We start from the raw sequence: 26,088 nt of genomic DNA, 5'->3' as shown, positions 1-26,088 counted from the left end.
TGCGGTATAATCTCGCATTAAGTTGATAAATACGTAGATTAATGCTCCGCGAGATTCCATCAGCAACCGCCAATTCCAATTAAACTCGAAAGAACGTCGAAGAGCCCCATCGACTTCCACGATATTTCTTTAACCCAACACTGAACGACTCTTCGCCGTTAACTCTTAATAAAACATCTAAACTTGGCCTAAGTGCTCTAACAATGGCGGCGATCACGCGGGACGAGAAGCATTTCCGGAATGCATTGCTCGCGAATGTTTTCACTAAGAACGACTCCCAGCCGCATTGGAGATAACCTGTCTACCTAAAAGGCGCCGTTCATTAAGCTATAAAACTTGTAACGAAGCCGTGACTTCGTCCTCGATACTCGAGCAAGCTCGTTCCCAAACTCTTCGTCTCTTTGCCTCTCTTTCTCTTTTGCTTTTCCTACCTCTTCACCAAACTGTCTGCCTTCCTTCGATCGTTCCTGCCTAAATATCGCTCGCGAACTTCACTTGAATGACCTTATTATCTCGACGATGCTGACGTACGTGCCGATCACGAGGCCCAAGAGACCGAATACGATCAGAAATATGTTTTTGATGAACATGATCATGCAAGGCCCGAAGTCTCGGTTCGGCCAGAGCACGCAGATCTCGATGATCGCTGGGAACGCGATGCCAAGGGCGGACAGACAGAGAGCACCGAACAGGGAGATGAAGAGGGCCAATCTGGGAACTGTGATGGCCAAAGTGACTGCAAAAAGAATATTTTTGATTGTTAATTTTCACGATGATCGGATAACACACGCTCGCAAATTGATAAATGTCAGCACACCTTTCGTATAAAATATCGATGGCTTACTACGCGATCGTCGTATGTCCACTTTTAGCGTTTCAGCGAGGAAAATATTATAGTTGAAGGGTATGTTGCAATTAGATAATTTGCGTCGTATTATCTTTATCAAATTATAAAATTCAGTACGAATTGTACATTGATTTCTGGGAATATAAGATAAAGGTGAATTATGATTCTTGAAACGATACAATGTATAAAAACGTACTGCAAAATTGTACAACAAACTGTAAACCTCGCTCCTGTGTCGCTAATACGACAAGTGGCTTATGCGACGTTCAATAATTGAAACGAAACGAAGACAAAAAGGAACGGAAATATTATTTTCGACGAATTTGTGAAGTAGATATAAATGTGATTTTTATACGGCACAAAGAAACAGTCGAGAATTATTTGTTGCGTATAAAAGTTCTTTGCGCAGTAATCCATCGGCTTACGTATTTAGGGTATTTAGGGTTTTCATTAATGTTACTAATAAAAATTAATCTCGATATTAACCCCTTAACCTACAACTAGTACAATAATCGAGCCAAACGTAACCATTACGGGCGTAGCCCGTAGTACAAGGATCAGGTCAAATATAATATTTCATATAATATACAGGGTGGTTGGTAACTGGTGGTACAAGCGAAAAGGGGGTGATTCTACGCGAAAAAAGAAGTCGAAAATATAGAATAAAAATTTTTTTTTTAATTTTTCCATCGAAACAACGATCTACAGTGAGTCCGTTATAACGAGACGCGATAAAGTGCACGCGTACCGAGCTAAAATTCAAAGTCGATTTTCTCGAAAACAAAGTCTCGAACGAAAAACTTTTATTCTATATTTTCGACTTCTTTTTTCGCGTAGAATCACCCCCTTTCCGCTTGTACCACCAGTTACCAACCACCCTGTATAATAGCTTGTTTACGTTTTCGGCCCAAAATTCTCGAATATAAATCGTAGGTTAAGAGATTAAAATCTCGCCTGTTTTCTTACATTTTATATACGGAATAATTTTCCTTTTATAATTCTTCGAGCTCTGATCGTGTTTTTGTTAGTATTACTAATACTGTATATTAATTAATGAAAGTAACAGCGATAAAAATACGATTAAAACTCGAACCGCGGAATTCCCTTGGTAAACTTACACGTGGCTAAAGTGATAACAGTCCGACAGACGTACTCCCAGAAGATCTTCCTCTTCTGTATCTTTTGATCGAGATAAGTGTTCCAGATAATATCAACTGGAACGTATCCTTGAAGGGCGTGCGTGATAAAAATGGCGATGGCGAACATTATTTTGATACTTTGCGCCATCCTGTAAGAATGAAAATCAAATATCATGGTAACTTTAAAAAAATAGTAGTATCACGAAAGGTAACGTAAAACAAAATTCACTTACACTTCATCCGCGGGTAGATTAAAAGTAACGCTACCACTGGCGCTAGATCCGTATTTTATATAACCGAAAAACCCTATAAGAATATACAGGGCCACGATCACCGTCATTCCTATGTTCAAAACGCCAAAATATCCTCCGAAATATTGTGGAGTCTTCATATTGTTCTCCAGTGCGATTATCTGCAATGGAAAAGTATCTCTTACGTGGTTGTTTTCTTTTAAGAAAAATTCTAACTCTGAAAATACTCTATTCATGGTGTCACAGTAATTTGAACAATACACATTCAGTTTATTTTGTTCTTATTACGATATTCAACAGTTAAACAGGGATGCTTTGGAATTATCATTCTTTTTTAAAACGATTTTTTATTAGCACGTGCTTTTTTTACATCTAAATTATTCAAATAGTACTTAGTCGTACATTATTTGTCGAAAAATATCTCTAAACAATTCCTAGTCGACGTTAGATCATAAACGAATTCACGGTATTCATACTCCATGACTTATTTGTATGGAAATCTTGATTAAATTAAATTAATGTTTTAATTAAATGAGAAGATCTGCATTTTCGTAACTTTCATAAGCGAGTTTTCATAATCTTGGTAACTGAATTTTCATAATCCTCGCAGTCTGCATTTTCGTGATCAAAAACGATCTGAATGCGTCGAATAGAATCTGAGAGTCACTGTGATCCTCGCTAGAGGCTGAGAACATCTGAGAAATAATAGCAGGGATTGCATTGACGCACTGATGATCTGATCACGACAATCTCAAAGTTGTTCCATAAGTGGCCAGTTATTTGTTTATTAACGATACAGCGGCGCCGTTGATCTATTCTAAGCGCTGGCTACTCGTTTCTGCCCAACAGTCACAGGGAATGATCGACGAGGCCAAATGATAGATCGATCGAGGGTACGTATGGTAAAATTGAAAAAGCCACGCGTCGAGCGATATATTGTTCTAAATTGCGTGTCTTCGTCGTAGTAGAAAATATTCTATTCACGTTTCTTTCGATCACGTGTACGTGTTTCTATGAATGATTATTTAATGCTTAGGATTTTTAAAACGATCTTTCTGTTCTACGATTTGAGAAATTGAAAATCGAAAGAAGAGATTTCGAGGAAAATAGCTTCACTTAATCGTGGAATTTTTTAATGTCGATTTAGGGAAAGCTTTGTAAATTGTTCATAGGGGTGGTTTTAATAGTTGAATTATTCGATAAATTATAGCGTGATTTACGATAACAAGGAGACTATAAAATTAAATTTAAAACAAAAATTCTATACAATTTTCTAGATTACTATTCGATTTCAAGCTAAATTCTTTACGATATCGGTTAAAAAGAATTAGTCGACGTCCACTCCGTAACTTTCGAGAGAAAATAAATTTAAAAAGAGGAAGCTAACGAAGAAGCAAAATAAAAATCAATCGTACTGAAGAAAAATTTAATTTTACGTGTAGAAACGATCAAAACTTGGAACATCCGACAGACAATAAAAAAGGAAGACTTAAAAATGAATTTAAACTAAATGCTTTACGTAAAAACAACGAAACGATTAAACATCGATCGACATAGAAGAAGGGGAAGAAGACAGAGGGTAGGGAGAAACGAAACGCGAATTAAACTTACCACACCGACAGCTTCCAGAGCGAATAACGTGGTGCCGAAGTAAAGTGAGAAATTTTTCAGTGAACCGAACATTTCTCTTTCGCTGATCGACGGTAGATCGTCAAACATGTACACTAGGATCATCGCCAGTCCAACGAACGTGATTGCGTTCGCCAAGGTGGAGAACGGTGCCAGTAATTTGAGGTTCCTAACGTAATTGATCAAAATCAGCGGTAGCAATAAAATCAGCATATGGGTTTTAACATCCAAAGGTTCCCAGTACTGGTCTGCCACCTACATTTATCAACAGAAGAACGAAAGACAAGGATATCAATGAATTTCGAACGGTTATGCCAATCAAAGAATTATCTTTTTCCATTTTTCCTTTCTTTTTCTTATTAATTAACTCTTTCATTTTACATCACGATAAATTACATTTACGTGAATATATTATTCGATTATTTAATTATAGAGATTAATTTTTAACTTTTTTTTTTTTGTTTGTTTTATTATACGCTGGTTCGTTGTTTGGTTGGTCGGTTGGTATTTTTCCTTGTTTCTGCGATTTTTATTCTTCTTCTTTTCGTTATCTAGCTTCTTATTTTCTAAGAGGAAGGATTTATAAATTGCTACTCCGCCATCGTTTTGGCGAGCAGAGTTGTTCTATGGCACCAGCTATTTACCTGCTTGATATTCGACGCTACAAATACGATATAAACGCAGCATATTCCCAATTGATACACAATCATGAACCCGTCTACGAGTCCTCTGCAAATATAATAGCAACTTTCATGTTATAGTTGAAAAAAGATTGTCGTGCCGCTTGATGAGATGATTTTGTGCGTGCATCGTGTGCTTATGAGTGAAGGAAGAATTCTTTCTTTTTCCTTGATTGCAGATTAATAATGACGACTGTACATTGTTGATGCGATGTATTAATATTACAGATATCCCGCGTATAACACGGTAATAAGATATCGAAAAAATGCCGTGTTTTGCGAAAAATGTCAAAGTTATCAATAATTGACTTAACTTATTACATTCTAATACTATTTATCTTTATGAGAAAAGCTTCCCTATAGCGAAAAAAATGTCTTGTGCAGGAGTTTAATACTCGAAGAACTAAAAATGGATTAAAAATTTCAATGTTCAGAAATTCCGTACAATAATCTGAGACAATACACCACGATTGCTCGACTAAGAAACATCCGACAAAATTTTCATTACGTTCCCTTTTCTACAATTTCGCCGATTCTTAAACCGTGTTAGAGCGAGTTCATGTTGTGAGAATACCGTGTTTTATGCGGGGGATATCTGTATATGATATCAGTATATTATAATAATATTAGTACGAATTCACTGAAATTATAGTGTGTATTATAGAGATGTCGATCATTATATGAAAAATGGAACGAATTAATTTTGCATGCGAGCGAGAAAGGAATTTTAAATTCCTGAAGCATGGAATTACGCTATTCGAAGTCTTTTGTAAAACAATCTCCTTTCTTGTTTGTACACATAATACATTAAGAAAAATAAAGAATATATACAGGGTGGTTGGTAACTGGTGGTACAAGCGGAAAGGGGGTGATTCTACGCGAAAAAAGAAGTCGAAAATATAGAATAAACATTTTTCGTTCGAGGCTTTGTTCTCGAGAAAATCGACTTTAAATTTTGGCTCGGTACGCGTGCACTTTATCGCGTCTCGTTATAACGGATCTCACCGTAGATCGTTGTCTCGATGGAAAAATTAAAAAAAAAAATTTTATTCTATATTTTCGACTTCTCTTTTCGCGTAGAATCACCCCCTTTCCGCTTGTACCACCAATTACCAACCACCCTGTATATATATGTATTGTAGAATGAAATAATGTTCGTTATTTACTTCGAGAAATCTTTTAAATTGATTTTTGTTAAATTTAAATTTTACCTGTTCGGTCGTTAGACACACAAACAAAAATACAGTTTACAGAGTCGTCTTTTCCAAAATACGTCAATACTGCAATAAATTCCTTTGATTTATAATTATTATTCAATCGTTCGAGGTTGCCTGAAACTGCACGGAATACGCAGCAAGTAGAATCGATCGGCTATGATCAGACAAAGACTACGCCTCGGACTACGATCGGACTATCAAATTCTCTTTCCTATTTCGAAACACAATTTTGTTGAGTCGGCCAAAAAGATTCTTCACAATTTCCGAAGAATTATACCGGGTAACTACCCTTAGAAAATTCTCGAAACAATTAAACCGTTTTGTTATCCTAAATCCAATCAACAAATGCAAATATCAAAAACATGAAACCAATGACATTTTCTAATTGAAATGTTAATCCGTAGCAATCGGTGGATCGTAAATGAGAATCCACACCTCGTATTAATTTCATTCAGCAACCTAAGCAAATATCAATTATCATCTCTATGGAACCGGCTAAAAATTTGTCGCATCGAATGGAAACTTATTTCTTAACGCTATAAAGACCGGAACAGAGTAATCGGTTTTTACTCTTCCGTAAAAGTTTCCAACATTTTCGATGCACTTTTAGAAACACACAAATAATATTTCCTATATTAAAAACTGTTCTTCTCATTTATATATTTATTCCCATATACGTGTACATTTACCCTTCACTGTATATTTTTCATTTCGGTTACTTTGGTATAAGTCAATTGGCATCTCCAATGTTGACAAATTAAACTTTCAAAGGTTAGAAGTTGCATGATGAAGAAGATTCGTAAATGATAACTGTGCGTTATGTATATGGGTGAATGAGTATATGTATGAGTGTCTGCACACGTGAGTGAAACTAACGTGGGTACTTACGGCGCGTAGGGTGCGAACCATCGGACACACCAAGGCCCTTGGTCTAGAGCGTGCTTCATACTCAGTGGATAACTCAATATAGGAACTCTTAACCGTTTACACAGTCTGTACTGAGCTTTCACTAGTACGTGCAAACAATAAGTGCACAACACCCCTATGATCACTGTGGATATAACACCAGTCACGAGGCCGCTGTTGCAGAACGCGTTTGGCATCGCGAGTATTCCGGTGCCCAGGCTTCCTTTTAATAAATGTATCAAAGTCTCCGCGTTTCTAAAAATTAAAAAACATCCAAAGGATGCGATATTACCAATTTTGTATCTGGTCTTTTTTTTTTTAGAACAAAATCTGTCAAACTAATTCTAACCGAACCAATACATCACCAAACATGAATTGTGAATTATTTGAATTTAAGTTGTCACTTGCTTAAAGTCTGTGTTGAAATAAATTTAAGATCGAAAGGGTGTATTTTTTGTTTTGAAGAAAGGCAGATTGTTGCAAGCTAATTTTGGTAAATGTAAGCAATTGGAAACTTGAAATGCTGTGCATGTAATTTCTTAGCATGGTTATTAACTTGAAAGAGGTGAAATTCATTGGAATTTTCACGTAGCAGTGTGCTTGACGATGTTGAATCAGGTTTGAATGCGTTTGATATAAGAAGGTCGCAGATTGTGAGAGCATATTATGAATATTTAAAGATACTAAATTATGACTAAATGACTGATACGTATACGAAATATAAGGTAGCCTATTTTGTTCCGAAATGTTTGGAATAAAAAGCTGTATCTTCCTCGAAATTCCTGTACAAGGTAGACATTTGATAAAACTATTGGCAAATATTTGAAATACTCACGATGTCGGATTTGGCCTATTTCGATGTTTGTGAGGGTCGTAATCTTCTGGGCTTGTGGTCGGCGATATTGGAACTTCCGATGCATTTATACCACTTCCGGCGATTTCATTATTAACTCTGCAACCGTATCAATTCGCAAATGCAATCCACGTCCCCGTACTTTTATTTATCGAATTTTCAAACGTTACATGTCGCGAATTCTAAATACTATTTTCATAGCACACAATTAAATTAAAAGCAATAGAGAAGAGACACCGAATAACGTGAAAATATCATGCACTTTTGCAATACATTTTATTGTCAATTTGAATAAATTCTTCTGGGTTTTTGGTACAGAAACTTTGAAGTAGAATCAGACGTACTTGTACGGACTCTCGGAACCGATCAGCTGCATGTTTATCGTCTCCTCCTTGGCGTTCTCCATTTTCTCTTTGTCGATTAGTCTCTCGTGCCGCTTCTAAATTTTTCACAGAAAAATCACGGAAAATTTTATTAAATCAAATGTATATAGAAATCGATGAAAAGAAACGATAGTTATCAGAATTAAAAGTTACTATCTGTAAAGGTCAGCTGGTTATGTCTGGACACATTGACTTGAGAAGTTTCTCTATTTTTCTTTTAGAAATTTTTTATGTATATATTATACAAAACACTTTCAAGTATATGTATATGTATAATGAAATTTGATAAGTTCGTTCAGCGCTCAAAGATGGCATAGATGATGGTAAATTCTAAAGGAACGATACGATATTTAGCTGAGCTAATTTGGATAAAGAGTATCCTGTATTTTTTGCCCTTTAAATAGGTTGTTGTTAATAAACGACGAAATAGAAATTTCACGAAGCATGGTCGTCGTTAATGATCACGTATAAACAGATCATTCGCGTGTTATGCTTATGTGTTTGTCTACATTTTGTTATTTCTACTTATCGTCGTATATTATTTCAATAATAATAGTATTTTCATACGAGTCGTTAACTTCAGTTTCTGAAATTTTTGAAATTCTAGTGCCCAAGTATTTTGCGATTCATGCTGACTTCGTTATAATTTCATCAATTTTTTTATTTCTATTATTAAATTATACACAAAATACTTCTTTCTTGTTACGTGAATCTTTGATTGTTTGATTGATAAGATACAGGATCAGCATCCTGTTCACGGAAACTGATACATGAAACGCGTCAGGATGAAAGGTACGACCCAGATCTGCTGCATTAAAGCTCCTAATCAATTTGCCGATATGGAACAAGACGACGTACATATTTACATGCGATAAAAATGGCAATTCATCATCGCGAATCTGTTCGGATCCGCGGACGATGCGCGTAGCTTTAGCACATTCTTTCGCGAACTGATTGCTCTTAATTATTGCATTGAGGTCAAATGTGTAGTTAACTTACTGAAGGTTATATAGCAACCGCGCGTTCTCACTTCGCCGTTTGCTACGCGGACAATTGATCCACGTTCGGCACGAACGTCGTCTCAGACCAATATCAAAAGGTTTTCTACGCGATTGCACAGAATTTTTCGATGTGAACAGCTTACAGAGGATGGCTCTTATTTACACTGTATGAAAATCTTTTTTTAATGTTTCTTTCGCGACAACTCATCGTGCCCTGGTCCCTTGAACATTAAAAACAGTTATCTAATGAGTATCTTCTAAGTTATCGATTATGTCAAAAAACAAACGTCGAACAAAAGTTGTAGATCTGGACAAGAAGCAGCTTTTATCTTCTATTGCTTTTTTTCGTGCAATGAACGTTTCTCAAAAAAAATGGGAAGAAGGTCTGGAAGAAATTGTACAAATTTTAAAAATTCAAATGTACCTTAATCAGGTTTTTGGTGAAAGGATTATTTTTTAAAGATTCAGGAAATTTCTTGAAGAATTAGGAAACTGCACAATTTTTGCAAGTTATTCCGATGATGTTTGATAAATAACGCGTGATAGGAAAGAAGATGGTTTAATGGAGAATAAATAAATCGTTTATTTTTAATTTTGTCTGTTTGTAAACGTCATTTCCAGATTAAAGTCTCCTTTTTATAATTAATAAGAAAAGCATCGGTGGTAATCATCTAGAATTTCAAGAACATACACTTTCTGCTCCACTTGTTGTAAATAATTTATCGTAGTCTTGCGTTAATTTAACCCTCCTGACATCTATCGCAATAAAATATTCTTCTGCGTTGAATTTAAAATATTTACTCGTTGTTTCGTGTAATTTAACGTTACTTAAAAAGGGAAAGAAAAACTCGTATGGGTTTACGTCGATTTACATTAATCGAACTGGTTTCTAAATTAGAAATAAAATTTATATCTAGAAAATTATGAAAATAAATAATGATAAATAATGATATAATTTTATTTAAAAGGCAGATAGGAAACGCGAGCAACTTTTAGTATTTTCATTATAACATTAAATGGTAAATAAGACATTCTAATTGAAAACGAAAATGAAGTTATAAGAACAATTAGATTGTATTACATATGTTTTACATATTACGTACGAAATTTTGTATATTCTTGTTTTATACGTTACATTCGAAGATTTGAAGGATATGTTTGATGGTCTCCAATTGAAGAAGCTTGAAAATATTGTAAAATCAAAGCAATTAGATTGGTGCAAGCAGAGTCTGTGTCGTCGTAACGCTGAACTGATTCTTCGAAATGCGAAAACATGCAGAAATAAGGAAATCATTATCTAATTATCGTATGAAGCGTACAGAATAGAGGCTAGAATGCTTGAACCGGTGCACGATTTCCCTTTGATTGAATAATGATCAATCGTGGAAACACAATGGCGTGTTAAAATCAGAATGAACGGTCGTCCCTCGGATTGTATCCGATACAATCGTTAAAGAGTCTCTTAAGTTGGAGGAAAATATGGAAGAATCTTAAATATATGCGATTTCTCATTTCAATGTTATATTACGATTTTCTTCGTTAAAAGGAAATAAAATTGAGACTTGAAAATTCAGACGTAGTAATTCTTTTCATAATTATTAAATTTTGTTCTAGTTTGACTGACTTTAATTTAATTTTTATTATCTGCTTTTTCGGAAAAATTGTAATTACTATCATCTACCTTCGTGTGAAAAATTTGTCTAACTTTTCAACGTCAGAAATAGTCAAACTAATCAGACCAGAAACTAGTAGAACTGCCAAATTAGTTGCATCAACCATCAAATCTACAACTCTAATTCCAACTACCTGCATAAAGAGCGATCGGTATGTGAGATAGACTTTCCGATCGAGTTGAGTTTAATTTATTTAAATATCGCATTTAATCCTCTTGTTACGTAAATACAAATTGCAGAATGGAACATATCGTTTAACAATTCCTATATTTTTGATATTTAGCTAAAATTCTAGCAATAATTAGCTCATTCGAAACGATCATCTATCGACAGTAAATAGAAACGTTTCGATTTCTACAAATTGTTGAATAATCGACCGATTGTTTTACAAACCGAGTTTGTTAAAAGACTGAAAACTCTTGTTAATACGTTATATCTTGATTAATATTAAGACGTCAGAAAATCTATTAAATCTATACAAATATGCGATAATTCATTTATTTTATTATGACGAAATTTTCTCGGTAAATGTACAATTAGATTGTTAATAATTTAAAAATCCTCGGTTTGAAATTCCTACTGAATCAATGACACTTTTACTTTCGAATGCTTTAATAAATTAAAACCTACGAATATTTGTTAATAAGAACTATAATAAGCAATAACAAATTTCAACCCCGTTACGACTCCTATAATTCCATAAGAATGTGATAGAAATTTTATATCCTTAAATTTGTGATTATTATTTTATCATCAATTTATGCGTCTCTATTACTTAAAACGTTGATTAAAACCAATAAAGTGCATAAGCAATGCAGCTTTACTTACACCGGCTTCACACGCCGAACGAATCGTTGACATAGCCTGGTTCAATGCGACAAGTTAAATTCGGCGCTCATTTATCTGTGTCAGTGGTGCTTATTATCGCGTACAAAGCGGCGTTTAGCCCGATGTTGCAGCCACGACCGGCTGGTTAACAATTTCATTTGGTCATTGACATTGTGTTCCGACCATTAATACTCAACCTTTGAACGTTCATACCGAAAAACTTCCAATGAACTAAGCTAGAAACGATGTGCACATGCCATAAATAGCATTATATAATTAGCAGTAATTTTAACAAGGATGATTCTACGCGAAGAATTAAGTCAAAATCGTAGAACAGAATGGTGAAATAAATTTTCAGAAGACCCAGGAGTATTAATAGTTAAGCTCTGAACGCTATTCTGTATTCAGGTTGGATGGGAGTGTGAATGAGAAATGTATGTAAATCAACCTCGTCTTGTAACCAGCAGGCAAAAATTAATAAAATATGTATGTAGGTATATATAGTTGATCTTTGAATGTCCATATCGAAAAATATTCCGACGAACTAAGTTATGCTACAAACGTATATCACGTAACAGCCCGTAACTAGCAATCTCATAATTAGTAATATTTTAAATGAGGCGATTTCGCGTGAAAAATTAAATGGAAATCGTGAAACAGAATTTTGTCATTTGATGCTCCATTTTTTAGAAAATTAAGTTCGATACGGTGAAAATTCAATAGTTTCCTATTACGTGTAATATTTTGTCTGTTAATAAATTATATTTAGAATCTAATAGTATAATAATAATAATAATGCAATTACTAAACTGTGAATATTTTTGCAAATTTTTCTTTTTATGAATGTTATTTTTACGAAACAGTAATAAAAGGTATAATACACTATGCACTGTAGATATTTTGAGTGTTTCTAATTCTACATTTAAGTTTCCGAAAAATACATAAATATTCCTACTCTACTTATCATAATTTCTTACAACAAATGAACGAATAATATAATACAGGGTGATTGGTAACTGGTGGTACAAGCGGAAAGGGGGTGATTCTACGCGAAAAAAGAGATCGAAAATATAGAATAAAAATTTTTCGTTCGAGGCTTTGTTTTCGAGAAAATCGACTTTGAATTTTCGCTCGGTACGCGTGCACTTTATCGCGTCTCGTTATAACGGAACTCACTGTAGATCGTTGTCTCGATGGAAAAATTTAAAAAAAAGAAAAAACATTTTTATTCTATATTTTCGACTTCTTTTTTCGCGTAGAATCACCCTGTATAATAAATGAAACTAAGGTAAGAATATTTTCTCTACCATAGTAATTAGTACTAAATTGTGAACTTGATCGCGCTCACCTGTTACGCCGGAAATAAGGTTGCTTCTTTCTTAAAAAATTCTGTCGTCTGTGTTTACTGACTTCCTTGCTTCCTTGTCGCTGACTTCTCCTACAAAACGTGAAACTTGTTAGAACCAAACGACGTTATGAATTCGATTATTTCATATTCGATAATTAAATTCCCCTGAAGTAAATTAATAAAGTTGCAAGTTTACTATTCAATCGTAGATTCAGTAATTTGTTACTAACAACGAGTTGATTCTGCCTCTAGCTGGAAATTGCAATTTAAACGGCCATTACTGTAACAAAATATTCAAAACGATACAATATTCTTCCTGCCGTTGTAACGATCCAAGTATCGCTCAAAACTCATGCAAATATCCCCATAATTTATTCATGCCCAATTCCTTGCAATTACGTCGAGTGTTCGCATTAAGCGCAATTAAACTTCCTCGGGTTTCAAATCTCGAACTTCCTCCTTACGAAAAAGATCACATCTACGTATAATTCATCCACAGTCGATCGTTGTTGCACAGATTACTCGAACTAATAAAAAGATCATGCGCTTATTATACATTCGTCGCTTACATAAACGTTCACACGAACACGTGTCCTATTTAAGTTTCTTTCAAAGTTACAGCCACGTTTCTGTTGAAATAAATCCACAAATGCTTGACTTTCAGAATTTCCAGGCGCATGTCAAATGATACAAAGCCGGGGAAGGCCATTTCGAGGGCCTCTCATAAAAGTAAGCAATCGAGGATTGTTGTAACACAAAGATGGCTACAAGTTTGGAACAAGGTCAGACGGGCCACATGTCCGTATGAACATTTTCATTGTTTTCGTGTCTCGTGTTTACTCCTGAAGTAGGGTTCCACGTGTTATGGCACACCCTGTATTTTCTTTCCTTCTCGTTTAATATTCTCAATTTGCTCCGTGTACTTCGCGAGCTAACTTTCATCGTGGCGCTCGCAGCTCAAACTAGGAAAATAAATGAAAACACTCGCTCAAACCATTTACCACGTACATTCGTATGGAAAAAAAAGATAGATCGTTTCTTTCAGGTGAGATGTAGGTCAAGATTCATTTCGTCCTCTAGAATCGTGATCCTCGAATTGCGTATTTCGAACAGTATACTTTGGCTCAAATGTTTGTCCACGCTAGAGACGTCATGCGTAATTCACTGCCAGAAAATATTGACCGATCTTCGGTATACAATAAAATAAATAGAAAAAACACATAGGTAAATAAACGTGTGAGAAATAGAACAGGAAACAATATCTTCCTTTTTATAAAGATACACACCTTATTGTAACTATTATGATTTTTAGCCATTTGCGGCCATATATCAAACAAAGCTGTCGACCAAGCTTAATGTGCACCATGTGCACGACAAATGATACAACTAAGAATCTTGAAAATACATCTAAGCTACATTGTTACATACTTTATGCACTTGTACTTATGTATCGATGTCTCTCACTTGCAGATATTGCAATCTATCTTTTGTCAAAGAAACATTGACATTTTCTTGAAAAAGGAAACATTGCTTCTATATATCGAGCGAATGATACACGTGCCAGACATTTCGTATATTATGCGAGATGCCTCAGCTAAAAGAGGCCACCTAAATACCGTCATTGTTTTTATAACATAAAAAATATCTATGTCACGGTCTTAAGTATTTTCAAAAATGAAATACATACCACAAACCATTTATTTTCGGGTGGTTTTTTTTTATATTTGTATCATATCTGTTGCATACTAATTACAATGTTGAATTAAATTAGTTTGCTGTCATACTGAATCGTACGCATCACGTAACTATGAGCTTTTTAAGTGAAACCACATCTGTTTCTCTTCATTGTATTGCAGAGAACATTACGCAATACCAAGTTTATAGAAGAAACTATAATATATTATAAGTAGATAAACGCAAAAATAACGTATTATAGTGATATTATAATTCCATGTTTCGCAGATCACAAAAGTTTGGAAAAGAAAGTTTCGATTTGCAAATTTCGGTAGAGGAAGAGATAGAAAATGGCGTCACCTTTGACTACTTGAGCGACGCCCTCGCGTCGCACTGCGTTCGACGCAGCTTAAGTATAGTAATCGATCTCCTAATTCTTACTTCCTCAGAGTACATTAGGGGAACACGTCAACCGGCTCATGAACGCTCGGCACCGAAACAATGTCACCGGGAATATATTTACGCGTCAGCTAATTTTAGAACTGAAGAGTTGTGCCACCTGATAACCGAACCACCTGCCATCCGATAATTGTTACATGAAAATTCCACAATCATTGTTATTAGACAAAAACACATTGTTATTAGATAATTTGCTTCTGAAATTATTATTCAACCAATTCCTTTGTAAGGACACACTTCCAAAGTCGTGTTACAATTTTTCCCTTCGTACTGCTTCCTGTTTTTTTTAACTCGGTTGAGAATTTTGACAAGCTTCGTGCTCGTTTAAGTACGTTGGACCGAGCGATATTTTATCATATTCGTTTTCACATAGAGAAATTGGACTATGAAGTTTAAATTTAGATACCTTGAGCGATGTAGAAAATTTCTGTCAACTTTGGAGGAATAGACAGGTATGAGAAGAATTTTGTAGAAAATTTTTCATTATGCAAATTCAATATCTTTCGATTCGATATAATTATTCTGCTCTATTGTATTCTATATAAATAATGATATATAGTTTACAGTTATTGACATCTATATAGTCAGAAGCGCATGCGATACGATAGTTGAAATCATATTATTAGATCTTTGCGATGGTAAACAATTGTGAGTTGAATTATACTGTACGTTGAACATTTTGTCGAAAGTAAATGGAAATAGGAAATTGCATGAATAATCTAATTGTTTCTTCGACATTTTGCTACATCCAAATAATTAATTTAAATCCGGAATAAGATTTCTCTATTCTTAGTCGACTCCTGTCCTTCGTCCCAAATATAATGGTAAATAATTGTAGGTTGAATTATACTGTACGTTGAACATTTTGTCGAAAGTAAATGGAAGTAGGAAATTACACGAATAATCTAATTGTTTTTTCAATATTTTGTTACATCCAAAGAGATGAATAATTAACTTAAATCCGGAATAAGATTCCTCTGTCCTTAATCGACTCCTGTCCTTCGTCCTAAATGTAATGGTAAACAATTGTGAGTTGAATAATATTGCATGTTGAACATTTTGTCGAAAGTAAATGGAAGTAGGAAATTACACGAATAATCTAATTGTTTATTCAACATTTTGTTACATCCAAAGAGATGAATAATTAACTTAAATCCGGAATAAGATTTCTCTGTCCTTAATCGACTCCTGTCCTTCGTCCTAAATGTAATGGTAAACAATTGTCAGTTGAATAATATTGCATGTTGAACATTTTGTCGAAAGTAAATGGAAATAGGAAATTGCATGAATAATTTAATTGTTTCTTCAATATTTTGTTACATCCAAAGAAATGAATAATTAACTTAAATCCGGAATAAGATTTCTCTGTTCTTAATCGACTCCTGTTCTCTTCGTCCTAAGTGTAATAAAGTAAGGATATTACAATCGAAGAGATAGGGGGTGGGGGGAGACAAAGAGAGACTGAGAGAGACGACCGTTATGCAATAGTTTAACCATTTGTCTATTCCAATTGGCGTCATCATATCGACGACCGATTATCTTTCACAAAATAATCGATTAGAATAATCGATTAAAATAATCGTATCACAGTTAAAATCACGAGTATTCACATGAAAGTCATATTTGAAAGAACGACTCTCAAAATTGTTCAGAATTTACAACAAATTCTGTCTTATCTCTCATCTATGAGCAATAAATTAAAATAACAAATTTATAAAAATTGACTGCTTCATTGAAACGGAATGAGAATATTGAAAATAGAAGATTGCAAGAAATTACATTGCAAGAAATTTAATTTCTACAATTAATATCAGTATATGAATTTACGCTTTTCATTTTTCGTACGTTTCATATTAAATTAAAATAAAAATTGAACGTTGAAAGAAAGATTCTAAAAATATAGAATTCATACCGATAAACGATCTCACTTTTTATTTGTCCACAGTAAATTGTAATATATATATATGTGTGTGTGTATATATATATATTTTTTTTTCTATATTACAAGTTATAAAAAGAAAAAAAGAAGAAAGAGAGTTTAGCAACTTAACTTGATACAAGTTCGTATTTCACCAATCAATTACGGTTTATAGCGTTTTTATTAGGGTGCTAACACAGTCTATATTCGTACATGTATTTCACTCTACTAATTCTCTGTCATTGTACGATGCTATCGATACACAGTTCTATTCAAGATTCAATTTAATATCAGCGAATCTTTCCTCTGACCCTTTGTACAGTATTCCTATTCTTACTATACAATTTGTTTTATACGATCAATTTATAATATTAGAAGCGAAATGAAGAAACATACCTAACTCTATTAATAAAAATTCCAACAACCTTTAATCTTATACCAAGAGATTAAAAATTCCAGTCTTCTCAAATTGTGCACCACTCAAATTGTTTCAAACAATGACTAACGCACAAGTGCATACAAAATTTATTGAAAGAATCCAATTAAGCAGTGTTTGCAATTCAATGGCTTTGTTCTTGGATGATGAATTCAGCGTTTAACAAAATTCTTCAATCGTTGGAAAAATATAAAGAAATGATATCTCTTTCTTTTTCTATTTACATTAAGACATTTTCAAACTTTTAAGTTTCTTCTAAATTAACAAATTCCCGAATATTTGAATTTAGAATTCACAAATATAGAAGTTCTCAATTTGCGGGCTGTCGAACTTTCAACTTCATAATTTACAAACTTCAAATCCCCGAGTTCGGAAGTCTTCGATTTTCCAATTTACGAGCACCCAAACATTCAGATAAACTTGCAAATTCTCAAGTTTCAAACTCGCGAGCTCGCGAATTTCCAAACTACAAATTCACGAACTTCCAAATATCCTAATTTTTAAATTTCCAAACGTTAACCTCGCGATTCAACGCGATTCAGAGGCCACGATTTTGCTACGAGACTCGCAAAAATCTCTCTTCGCAATCCCTAAAATATAATACACAAACCACGACTCTGGAAGACTAACCGAAACTACGACGAAAGAAAGGGAAGGGATAAACGAGTACTCGTAAGACCTAACAAAGAAGAAGCAAATTAGCGTAGCAAAGAAGGAACACGTTCGTTAAGGGTGGACAATGACGGAGAACTCTGTTCGTCTAGACTCACCAGATTAAACACATCCGCAGCGGGGGAAAAACGAAAAATCGAGCCGCCAGACGGTGTACGCGATCTCTTCGTCACGATGGATCTCCTAACGCTAATGTGGACGGTCCAGAGGATGTCTAGCGACTGGGCCGCGTTAAACCGCGGAACATTTCAATTTCCAACGCGACAAACCGCGAGCGAACTCCATCGTCACGTGACGAGAGTTAGATACTACGCCTCCGGTGCAACCACGGGGAGCAGATGGATTTCAGACGCGTTTCACGATGAGCAGAGATCAGCAGTTTGTCATTTGCTCTAGCACAGAGAGCTCTCAGACCGGAGAGAAAGGTGTCGAATTTGGAATTTTGAGGATTCTCGAGATCCAGACAATTTGGAGATCTGGGAAATGGGATTGGAATTGGAATCGAGGTGAGATTTTGTTTCTTTTTTTTTTTTTTTTTTTTTTTGGAGATCTTGGAAGTTTTAGAGATCCAGGGAATTTGGAAATCTGAAAATTGCAATTGCAAAGTTTATTTGGAGATGTTGGAGATCCAAGGAATTTGAAGGTTTAGAAATTGAAATTAATTGAGACGAAGTTTGCGTGGGAATTTTTGGGATTCTGGAGATCCAGAGAATTTGGAGATCGGCAATTAGAATTAAAATTGAAATTCAGAATTTTTGACAGTTCAAGTCTGGGAGATCTGAAACGTATAGTGGATTTTGGGAATTTCGTTCGCGAGCAAGTTTTGACTTGATATTAGAAATTCGAATTTGATGTGAGATGAAGTTTCTAGATCTTGGAAGTTGAATTCTTCTTTGCTGAACACTTTTCGACGTCACCAGGGAGTAACATAACTCACGCAAACATGGTTTCTTCTTCGATTTACAAGGATGCCTATAAAAGAAGGCCAAACGACCCCATTTGGCCATGTGAATCATATAAATTATATGTACCTATTAGCGTCAAGTTTGGAGGAGAACACATCGATTGACCCACAAAGGGGATCACAGTCGTACGAACGCCAAAAGAACCAAAGGTTACCATTGATCAAGGTTAATAAGCATATCAAACCATTTTTTTAATTTTCTACATTGTACGTTCCACACCTATGCAAGTTTATCATCTTCCAAACTATGTTTTCAACCTCTGATGTTCTTTAAATTGTAAAATATAAACTACGAGATAAATTTAAACATAGAATACAAAGAAACATTAAATTTCTTAAAATCATATAAACCCAAACTTTAAGTATAAATTAAATATAATTAAATTATGATTAAATGTAAATTATAAATATTGTAAAATATAAATTACCAGATAAATTTTCTACATTGTACGTTCCACGCCTACGCAAGTTTATCATCTTCCAAACTATGTTGATAAATTTAAACACAGAATACAAAGAAACATTAAATTTCTTAAAATCATATAAACCCAAACTTTAAGTATAAATTAAATACAATTAAATTATGATTAAATGTAAATTATAAATATTGTAAAATATAAATTACCAGATAAATTTTCTACATTGTACGTTCCACGCCTACGCAAGTTTATCATCTTCCAAACTATGTTGATAAATTTAAACACAGAATACAAAGAAACATTAAATTTCTTAAAATCATATAAACCCAAACTTTAAGTATAAATTAAATACAATTAAATTATGATTAAATGTAAATTATAAATATTGTAAAATATAAATTACCAGATAAATTTTCTACATTGTACGTTCCACGCCTACGCAAGTTTATCATCTTCCAAACTATGTTGATAAATTTAAACATAGAATACAAAGAAACATTAAATTTCTTAAAATCATATAAACCCAAGCTTTAAGTATAAATTAAATATAATTAAATTATAATTAAATGTAAATTATAAATATTGTAAAATATAAATTACGAAATAAATTTTCTACATTGTACGTTCCTCGCTTACGCAAGTTTATCATCTTCTAAGCTACGTTCTCAACCCCTGACCTTCTTCAAATTGTAAAATATAAACTACGAGATAAATTTAAACATAGAATACAAAGAAACATTAAATTTCTTAAAATCATATAAACCCAAACTTTAAGTACCCACAACTCAATTTTGATACTAATTAATATTTAATAAGAATCATCAAAGTAACACGAGCACGTAATTAAACTATAAATGTAAATTGTGTTCATAAAGATATGAATTTGCACAAGCAGGAGATATCTGTCTTACAAAGTGCAAGAGTAACATTAATACAGTGTTATTAGTAAGCTCGTTGATAAAGCTGCTCCCTCTGATATTTATCCATGATCGATAACAATAGTGATACGAGACAGCTTGCCGTCGTTGCGGTTATTCGCATGGATAGACGATAAAGAAATTGAGCACAGTATGATGCACGGATCAGCCTACGAGTTCAAAGGGGATATATTGATCGTAGAAGGTGTGTATACGTATATGCTGAGGTATTACTCGGTCACTCGACCCACTATGATTTCCTCTGCATTATTAATAATCATTAGTTCGTTTGTAGTTCTTAAGATTAAGGAGAAATTTACTTTGTTTTTATTAAATGGGTATTCGGTATTTTGCAAAAATAGCGGCGTTTCTTTTTGTGAAATGTATTTAAATGTAAATTCTACAACAGCAAGTGATTATTCGTGTCTTTAAATATAATTTTTACTTTAGAAGAGAGAAAGTTTGTAATTCCTGCTTACGTGTTTTGGGGGGGGGGGAATGATACAAAATATAAGAGAAAATAATTTGATAAAACAGCAAAAGAGAAAAAAGTAAAAAAATGGTAATATTGTAATTTTTACAATAACGTACTTTAATGGAATAGTATAGATAGAAAAGATACAATGAGTCACTTATGATTTTCATAAAATGACGCAAAGTTTATTAAAAGGGTAATTATATATGCTTCGTGTATTTTGATAGAACTAAATTAACAAAGAAAGGTAAATCAGAGCTGATGCCAAAAAGCAACAAGGTACTTCGATCAGGCCTGAAAATAATACTACGATATTCAGCAATATTTTCAAAATTATATCACAGAATTTAGGAACTAATATTTACAAGGAACAAAAATTCCCTTCACTGACAAAGAACTATCAATTTCATCAGTTTTACGAGTTCTAGATCGTTTATTTTACAATTAATAAAAATATACAAATATTCCTAGTAACATTAATTCTATCAAAATAGGACTATTATTGCATATTATTTTTCTTCATCATCATCATATTATTATTATATTATATTCTATATTTGATTATTTCTATCATATCACTCAAATTGTAATCGTTTATCTCTGACATATTGAAGCACGCATTCAAGACCAGCAGCTGTAGCGTCAATACAAAAAGAATCTTTAAATAACACTTACTTTTCATCCCCTCGTCACACGAAGAAAGAAAATCGATGTTATAATTTCCAAGAAGAAGAAATAGGATTCAGGGTTACACTGAAAGTGTATCGCTTCTGCACCATCGACGACCCTTCTATAGCTGCACGTTACGTAACCTACCAACCCCCGAACATTGAACTAAAATCCAAAAGTGTTACGATCGAACCACGTTAATCAGCGTCTCATAAAATTTCCTCGTTCACACTCTTTCTATTAATCCCCACAGTCCAACTGCGTTACTTTTATGACGCCGAGAATAAACGGCTCGCTATACATGACTTTGCTACTCAAAGGACTAAATTTTTATTAGGTTTCTTTCTTCTTAACGCGTTTACCACTTTTTACATAGCAAATTCAATTTCAACTTATCCAATTTGCCGCTCAAAGAGCTACATTTCGTTCATATTTCAATTAACTTTGCATTAACAATTGATAATTTCCACGCACAAGCACCAACTTCGTCTTGACACTGCACAACGTAGCTTTCAATTAACTTAATTCTAGCTTATATTCCGCACGCTTCGACCTATAATTCAAAATCATCCAATGATTACCACACGCGAGCTTCAACCTTAATTCGACGCACCATAAATTATCTTCGAATTGGATTTAACTTAACTCTGGCTTATATTCCAGATACCTTCAACGATCATTCAAAAGCATTCAATAATTACAAACTTGCTTCGACCATAACTTAATGCACCGTGAATTAGCGTTGCATTAGGTTTAGCTTAGTTCCAGCTTCTATCTCAACTATTTATCCAAAGTCATTCACAGATTGTCACACGCAAGTCCACGTTTAAACTTCGAATTCATCACCGAAATAGCCAAGGAACTTCACGATTCTTTATATCTGGCCAAACTTATGTTAGACGGTCTTTTTTCAGGGAAAATAACTGTTGCCTCGTGCTAAGCCGCCGATGTGAAACACGAGGGTGCGTGTGCTGACCGCACACATCCGGACGAATGTCTTATCGACATGGGGTCGCGTGCACACGTGTGACGAGAAACTGTCTGCACCAGGTTCGCTTCCAGGTATGTGGGGGCAGCCACCCCAGTAGCGATCTATACGCCCTTTGCTGGAATAAAATCTCATGGCGTCTGCGCTGAAACCCACCACCGTCAACTTTCCCCACTGTACCCTGCTCTATAATCCTGGACAGTTTTGATTCCCTCTAAGGTCCAGCTTTGCATCATTTTACTTTGTGTAAGTACGGTGTAATAGAAAGTTTCTGTCTTATACTTTTTTCTTTTTTTTGTTTTTTAAATAATAGTTTGTTAGATGGAAAGAGAAATTACTGGGACTTTTTGTGAAAGTTTTTACAGGAAGCTTTTTGTAACGACGTTTAGATCAAAGAAAGAAATCTTTTACGTAAAAAGATCAGGAGTTTTGGACCAATTTTTCTGCGTCTAACACATCTTTATATTTGAATTAGAGTAAGTTCTATTATGTAAATAATAGAGGGATTTTATTATGTAAATTTGAAAGAAATTCGTAGAATAATACTTCAGGAGAATCTTTCAAATTTCCCTGTTCCCAAGTTCTTTTATAAAAGAAGCGCATAAAGTTCTACTATATTAAAAGTAGGCTAAGCTGCGTTATGTGAATAATGAAAGCTTCTGTTCAAAAGTTTTCTTCTATCTCATTTCCAGTAATAATACTACTTTTTGAAACATCTGATATATTCTGAAAACTGGGGTATAAGTTTTATTCTGTTTTCTGTGTCTCCTCTTGGGAAGTTCATTTGAAATCAGAGTAAAAGCATTGCATCAACAAAAGTTAGTCACACTAAAAGAATCTTGGCAAATAAATATTTAAAAATAATAATTCGTAATTTTTCCTGAAATTACTAGTACGTATATTGAAGAGTGAGTATCAGAGTAATGTGGTGGGTTTGTGTCCTTGAGTATCCATTACGTTGTTCCAAGCTATAGCTGGGCTATACGCACTCGTATGTACATATTAAGTTAGATTCATACGTAATCTATGTATTGCAGATTTTATATGGAAACTTTGGAAATAGTTTAAGGATTGTTGGTATATTTTCATAAAATAAACAATCACCTTGTAACTAGTCACAACAAATTTATTCATGGCTACAACTGATAATATTCTCAGCAATAAAATAGAGATTTCAAAAACAAAAAGGGATCCATTTTATAATCCACACAATAATCGATCATAATCTTCGACATTAATTTATTAATTGAACGAGCAAGGCGTAACAAGTACAGCCTGGCTTTATTAATATAAAAAAAAAGACATACTTGTTTTAAATTTACTTTACCTTAATACAATTAATAAATAATATAGTTACGTTGTACTTAAAAACCGAGGGATTTTGTTCTTTCGCGATCATCATCTGTTTCGTTTCTTATCCTACATAAATCGTCTGTATCAAATTCCGTGATCTAATCCACGATATTCATGAATTTTATTTCACATACATCGTCTGTATCGAAAATTCAACGAGATATCATTCCTTGTTTCGGTTAATTAGTTGCCAATTGTCTGTAGAAATAATTTGCACCGTGATTTCTTTGTCCAGAACACGGAAACAATGGCGAAATGATATTCCTACAAAGAGAAAAACACGAGTTTCGCTGGCAAAGCTAGTCGCTTGCTTTGGAGAAACGAATGTCTCTCGAATAAAAAAATGAAATGATGTTTCAAGCGGAGCTTTCTCATCATCGTCGATGAACACATTTCATTTTTCACTTATCAATCTTAAGCTTAGACGAGAATCATAGCGGTTAGAACACATTTACTCGATCATAATCGCGTTATAATCATCGGATAATTCTTAACCACTTAACGCGCAAACGCCTCACACCTTACGCAAGATGTGTTATTCAGTCGTTTGAATTCGACGTAACAATGAAAATATTATTTATGAATTTCTCTTTTAGAACAACAATCAACAAGCTGATAGATTTGTGCTTAACCCTGCTGCATTCTTTACGTTATCTCCGATCAAATATTTCTTTAACGTTACAAAATATATTAAGTTCGAACAAAATATAAAAGCACTTTTACTGCTGTAATGTAAAATTTACGATTCTTTTTTTTTTTCTTTTTTGTAAAATAATTTTCAGGCCTATAGTGTAAATATATCAAGCCTCTTAGCTGTGCAATAATAATAAAATAGTAAATAGACTGTTCATATTGAAACATTAAGCATCAATTACTGTAAAACTGATACGAAAATCGATTCGAGAAATTTGTGAAAATAATAACGTTCTGCAAACACATAATCCGGAAGTGATAAAAAAGACTGAATCGAGCAGAGGTTTCAGTTCTTTACGACAGTTACTCATAGCAGAGATTTATAACTGTTCTTATGTCTCCGTGATTGTTTTTCTTTTTTTTTTTTTTTATTTATTTGTACAAATCTTTTCACAGAAGCTTACAAGATAAGCTGGTCAGTGCCAATACTTTTGCTCATCATACGTATAAAAATTGATTTGTATCGTACGTATATACGTACACTGCCAGGCATAAGTATTAAGACACCTAATCGTTACAATTATTATAAGACTCTGACAAATCCTACCTCGTTTAGAATTTTGCTGCATAAAGCAATTCTAATTGAAATAAAAAATGAATTTAAATGAAGTAACAGATTTGTAGCAAAATAATCGAAAAATAAACCTAGTTAATATCTCGAAGTGTCCAAGTATTTATGGCTAGCACTGTACTTTCTTTTCTTCAGCAAATAAATATTCAAGACTTGCAACAGAGTTAAAAAAAAATTGCGAAAAATTAATTATTCTGTTTTGCTTCAAGTTACGAACAGCACGTCATGATAATCTACATGCACGTTAAATAGTTAAAGGTCGAACTGTGTGCAGCTCAATCTGCCTCCACGTTCATAAATAAACGTCTTTATTTTTCCTCGCGATCTAACCGACCAAGTATCAAAATATCACTGTTCGATTGAAATTCCATCCGCCATGCTGTCAGAGAAGACACGACGGCTTGGAAACGATAAAAAAAAAAAAAAAAAAAGAAACAGTTCCTTGTCAGGCGATACCATTCACAACCATATTTTATAATAAACCGCATTTCAAGCACGCTTGTACCATTAAATCAGACACGCCAGGCGTCGACCTTTTTCAATCTTCCTCGCTTATTTGCTATTCACGCGATCAACGCATATTTCTAAAAAAAATACATCAGAAAATACATCTTCTCCATCAAGAAAATGGAAGATCTTAAAATTAGTATTAGATGATCTTATACGCGGCCCAATCGAGCCGCTGGTTTTATTAAACAGCTAACTTATCACATTGGCCATAGTTCTTCTATTTTTTCTTTTTCCTCCCGTCACTCTATCTTCTTCTGATTCTTCCATTAATTCTTTTCTTCTACCGCTTCGTTCTACCTCGTTTTCTCATTCTTCTTTCCTAATGTACTCCTCACCGACCTGTTACTGTACCATTTCCAGGGCGCACAGTTCAAGAGAAGGTCTTGATGATGTCACGGAGACTCGTATAGGTTCCAACTATGAGACCAAGGACCGCGAAAAGTACGAGCGACATGTTCTTTGCTATCATTATCGCCTTTCCTGTGCGGTCGTGCACATGCCAGAATGTGCAGATTTGAATGAGGGCGGGGAACGCCAGGCCCAAACCAGAGAGACACAGAGCACCGAACAGGGATATAAACAGATCTAGTTCCGGAATCGCCACGGCTAACAGGA

General features: G+C 34.1%; 2 protein-coding genes and 1 long non-coding RNA gene across 6 annotated transcripts in view; 1 reads left to right on the top strand and 2 right to left on the bottom strand.

Annotated features, from left to right (window-relative positions):
- LOC117206998 (proton-coupled amino acid transporter-like protein CG1139) lies at positions 1–21,604 on the bottom strand. 2 transcript variants are annotated; one of them, XM_033446781.1, is made up of 10 exons: positions 21,365–21,604; positions 12,756–12,845; positions 7,867–7,961; positions 7,505–7,621; positions 6,652–6,924; positions 4,511–4,595; positions 3,849–4,121; positions 2,220–2,398; positions 1,966–2,135; positions 1–736 (listed from the first exon to the last, which is right to left on the bottom strand). In XM_033446781.1, the coding sequence occupies exons 3-10, from the start codon at positions 7,926–7,928 to the stop codon at positions 492–494; spliced, it is 1,404 nt and encodes a 467-aa protein (XP_033302672.1). In that variant the 5' UTR covers positions 7,929–7,961; positions 12,756–12,845; positions 21,365–21,604; the 3' UTR covers positions 1–491. The 2 variants fall into 2 exon arrangements, with proteins under 2 accessions (XP_033302672.1, XP_033302671.1); XM_033446780.1 differs by lacking the exon at positions 21,365–21,604 and adding an exon at positions 18,013–18,160.
- LOC117207006 lies at positions 18,145–25,996 on the top strand. Of its 3 annotated transcripts, none has more exons than XR_004487455.1 (3): positions 18,145–18,420; positions 22,273–22,420; positions 25,834–25,996. It is a non-coding gene; the product is annotated as an uncharacterized LOC117207006 (long non-coding RNA). The 3 variants fall into 3 exon arrangements; XR_004487457.1 differs by lacking the exon at positions 18,145–18,420 and adding an exon at positions 18,701–19,044; XR_004487456.1 differs by lacking the exon at positions 18,145–18,420 and adding an exon at positions 19,916–20,419.
- Positions 23,455–26,088, bottom strand: part of LOC117206997 (proton-coupled amino acid transporter-like protein CG1139) — a 40,757-nt gene continuing 38,123 nt past the window's right edge. The window contains exon 8 of the mRNA XM_033446779.1: positions 23,455–26,088. Within this exon, the coding sequence (XP_033302670.1) occupies positions 25,844–26,088 (245 nt within the window). The 3' untranslated portion in view covers positions 23,455–25,843.

Source organism: Bombus bifarius, unplaced genomic scaffold (assembly GCF_011952205.1).
Source record: "Bombus bifarius isolate JDL3187 unplaced genomic scaffold, Bbif_JDL3187 scf7180000008014, whole genome shotgun sequence".
In the NCBI taxonomy this organism is placed as follows: Eukaryota; Metazoa; Arthropoda; class Insecta; order Hymenoptera; family Apidae; genus Bombus; species Bombus bifarius.
Note: the sequence above shows the minus strand (reverse complement) of the source record. Positions and strands in the feature narration are given on the sequence as shown.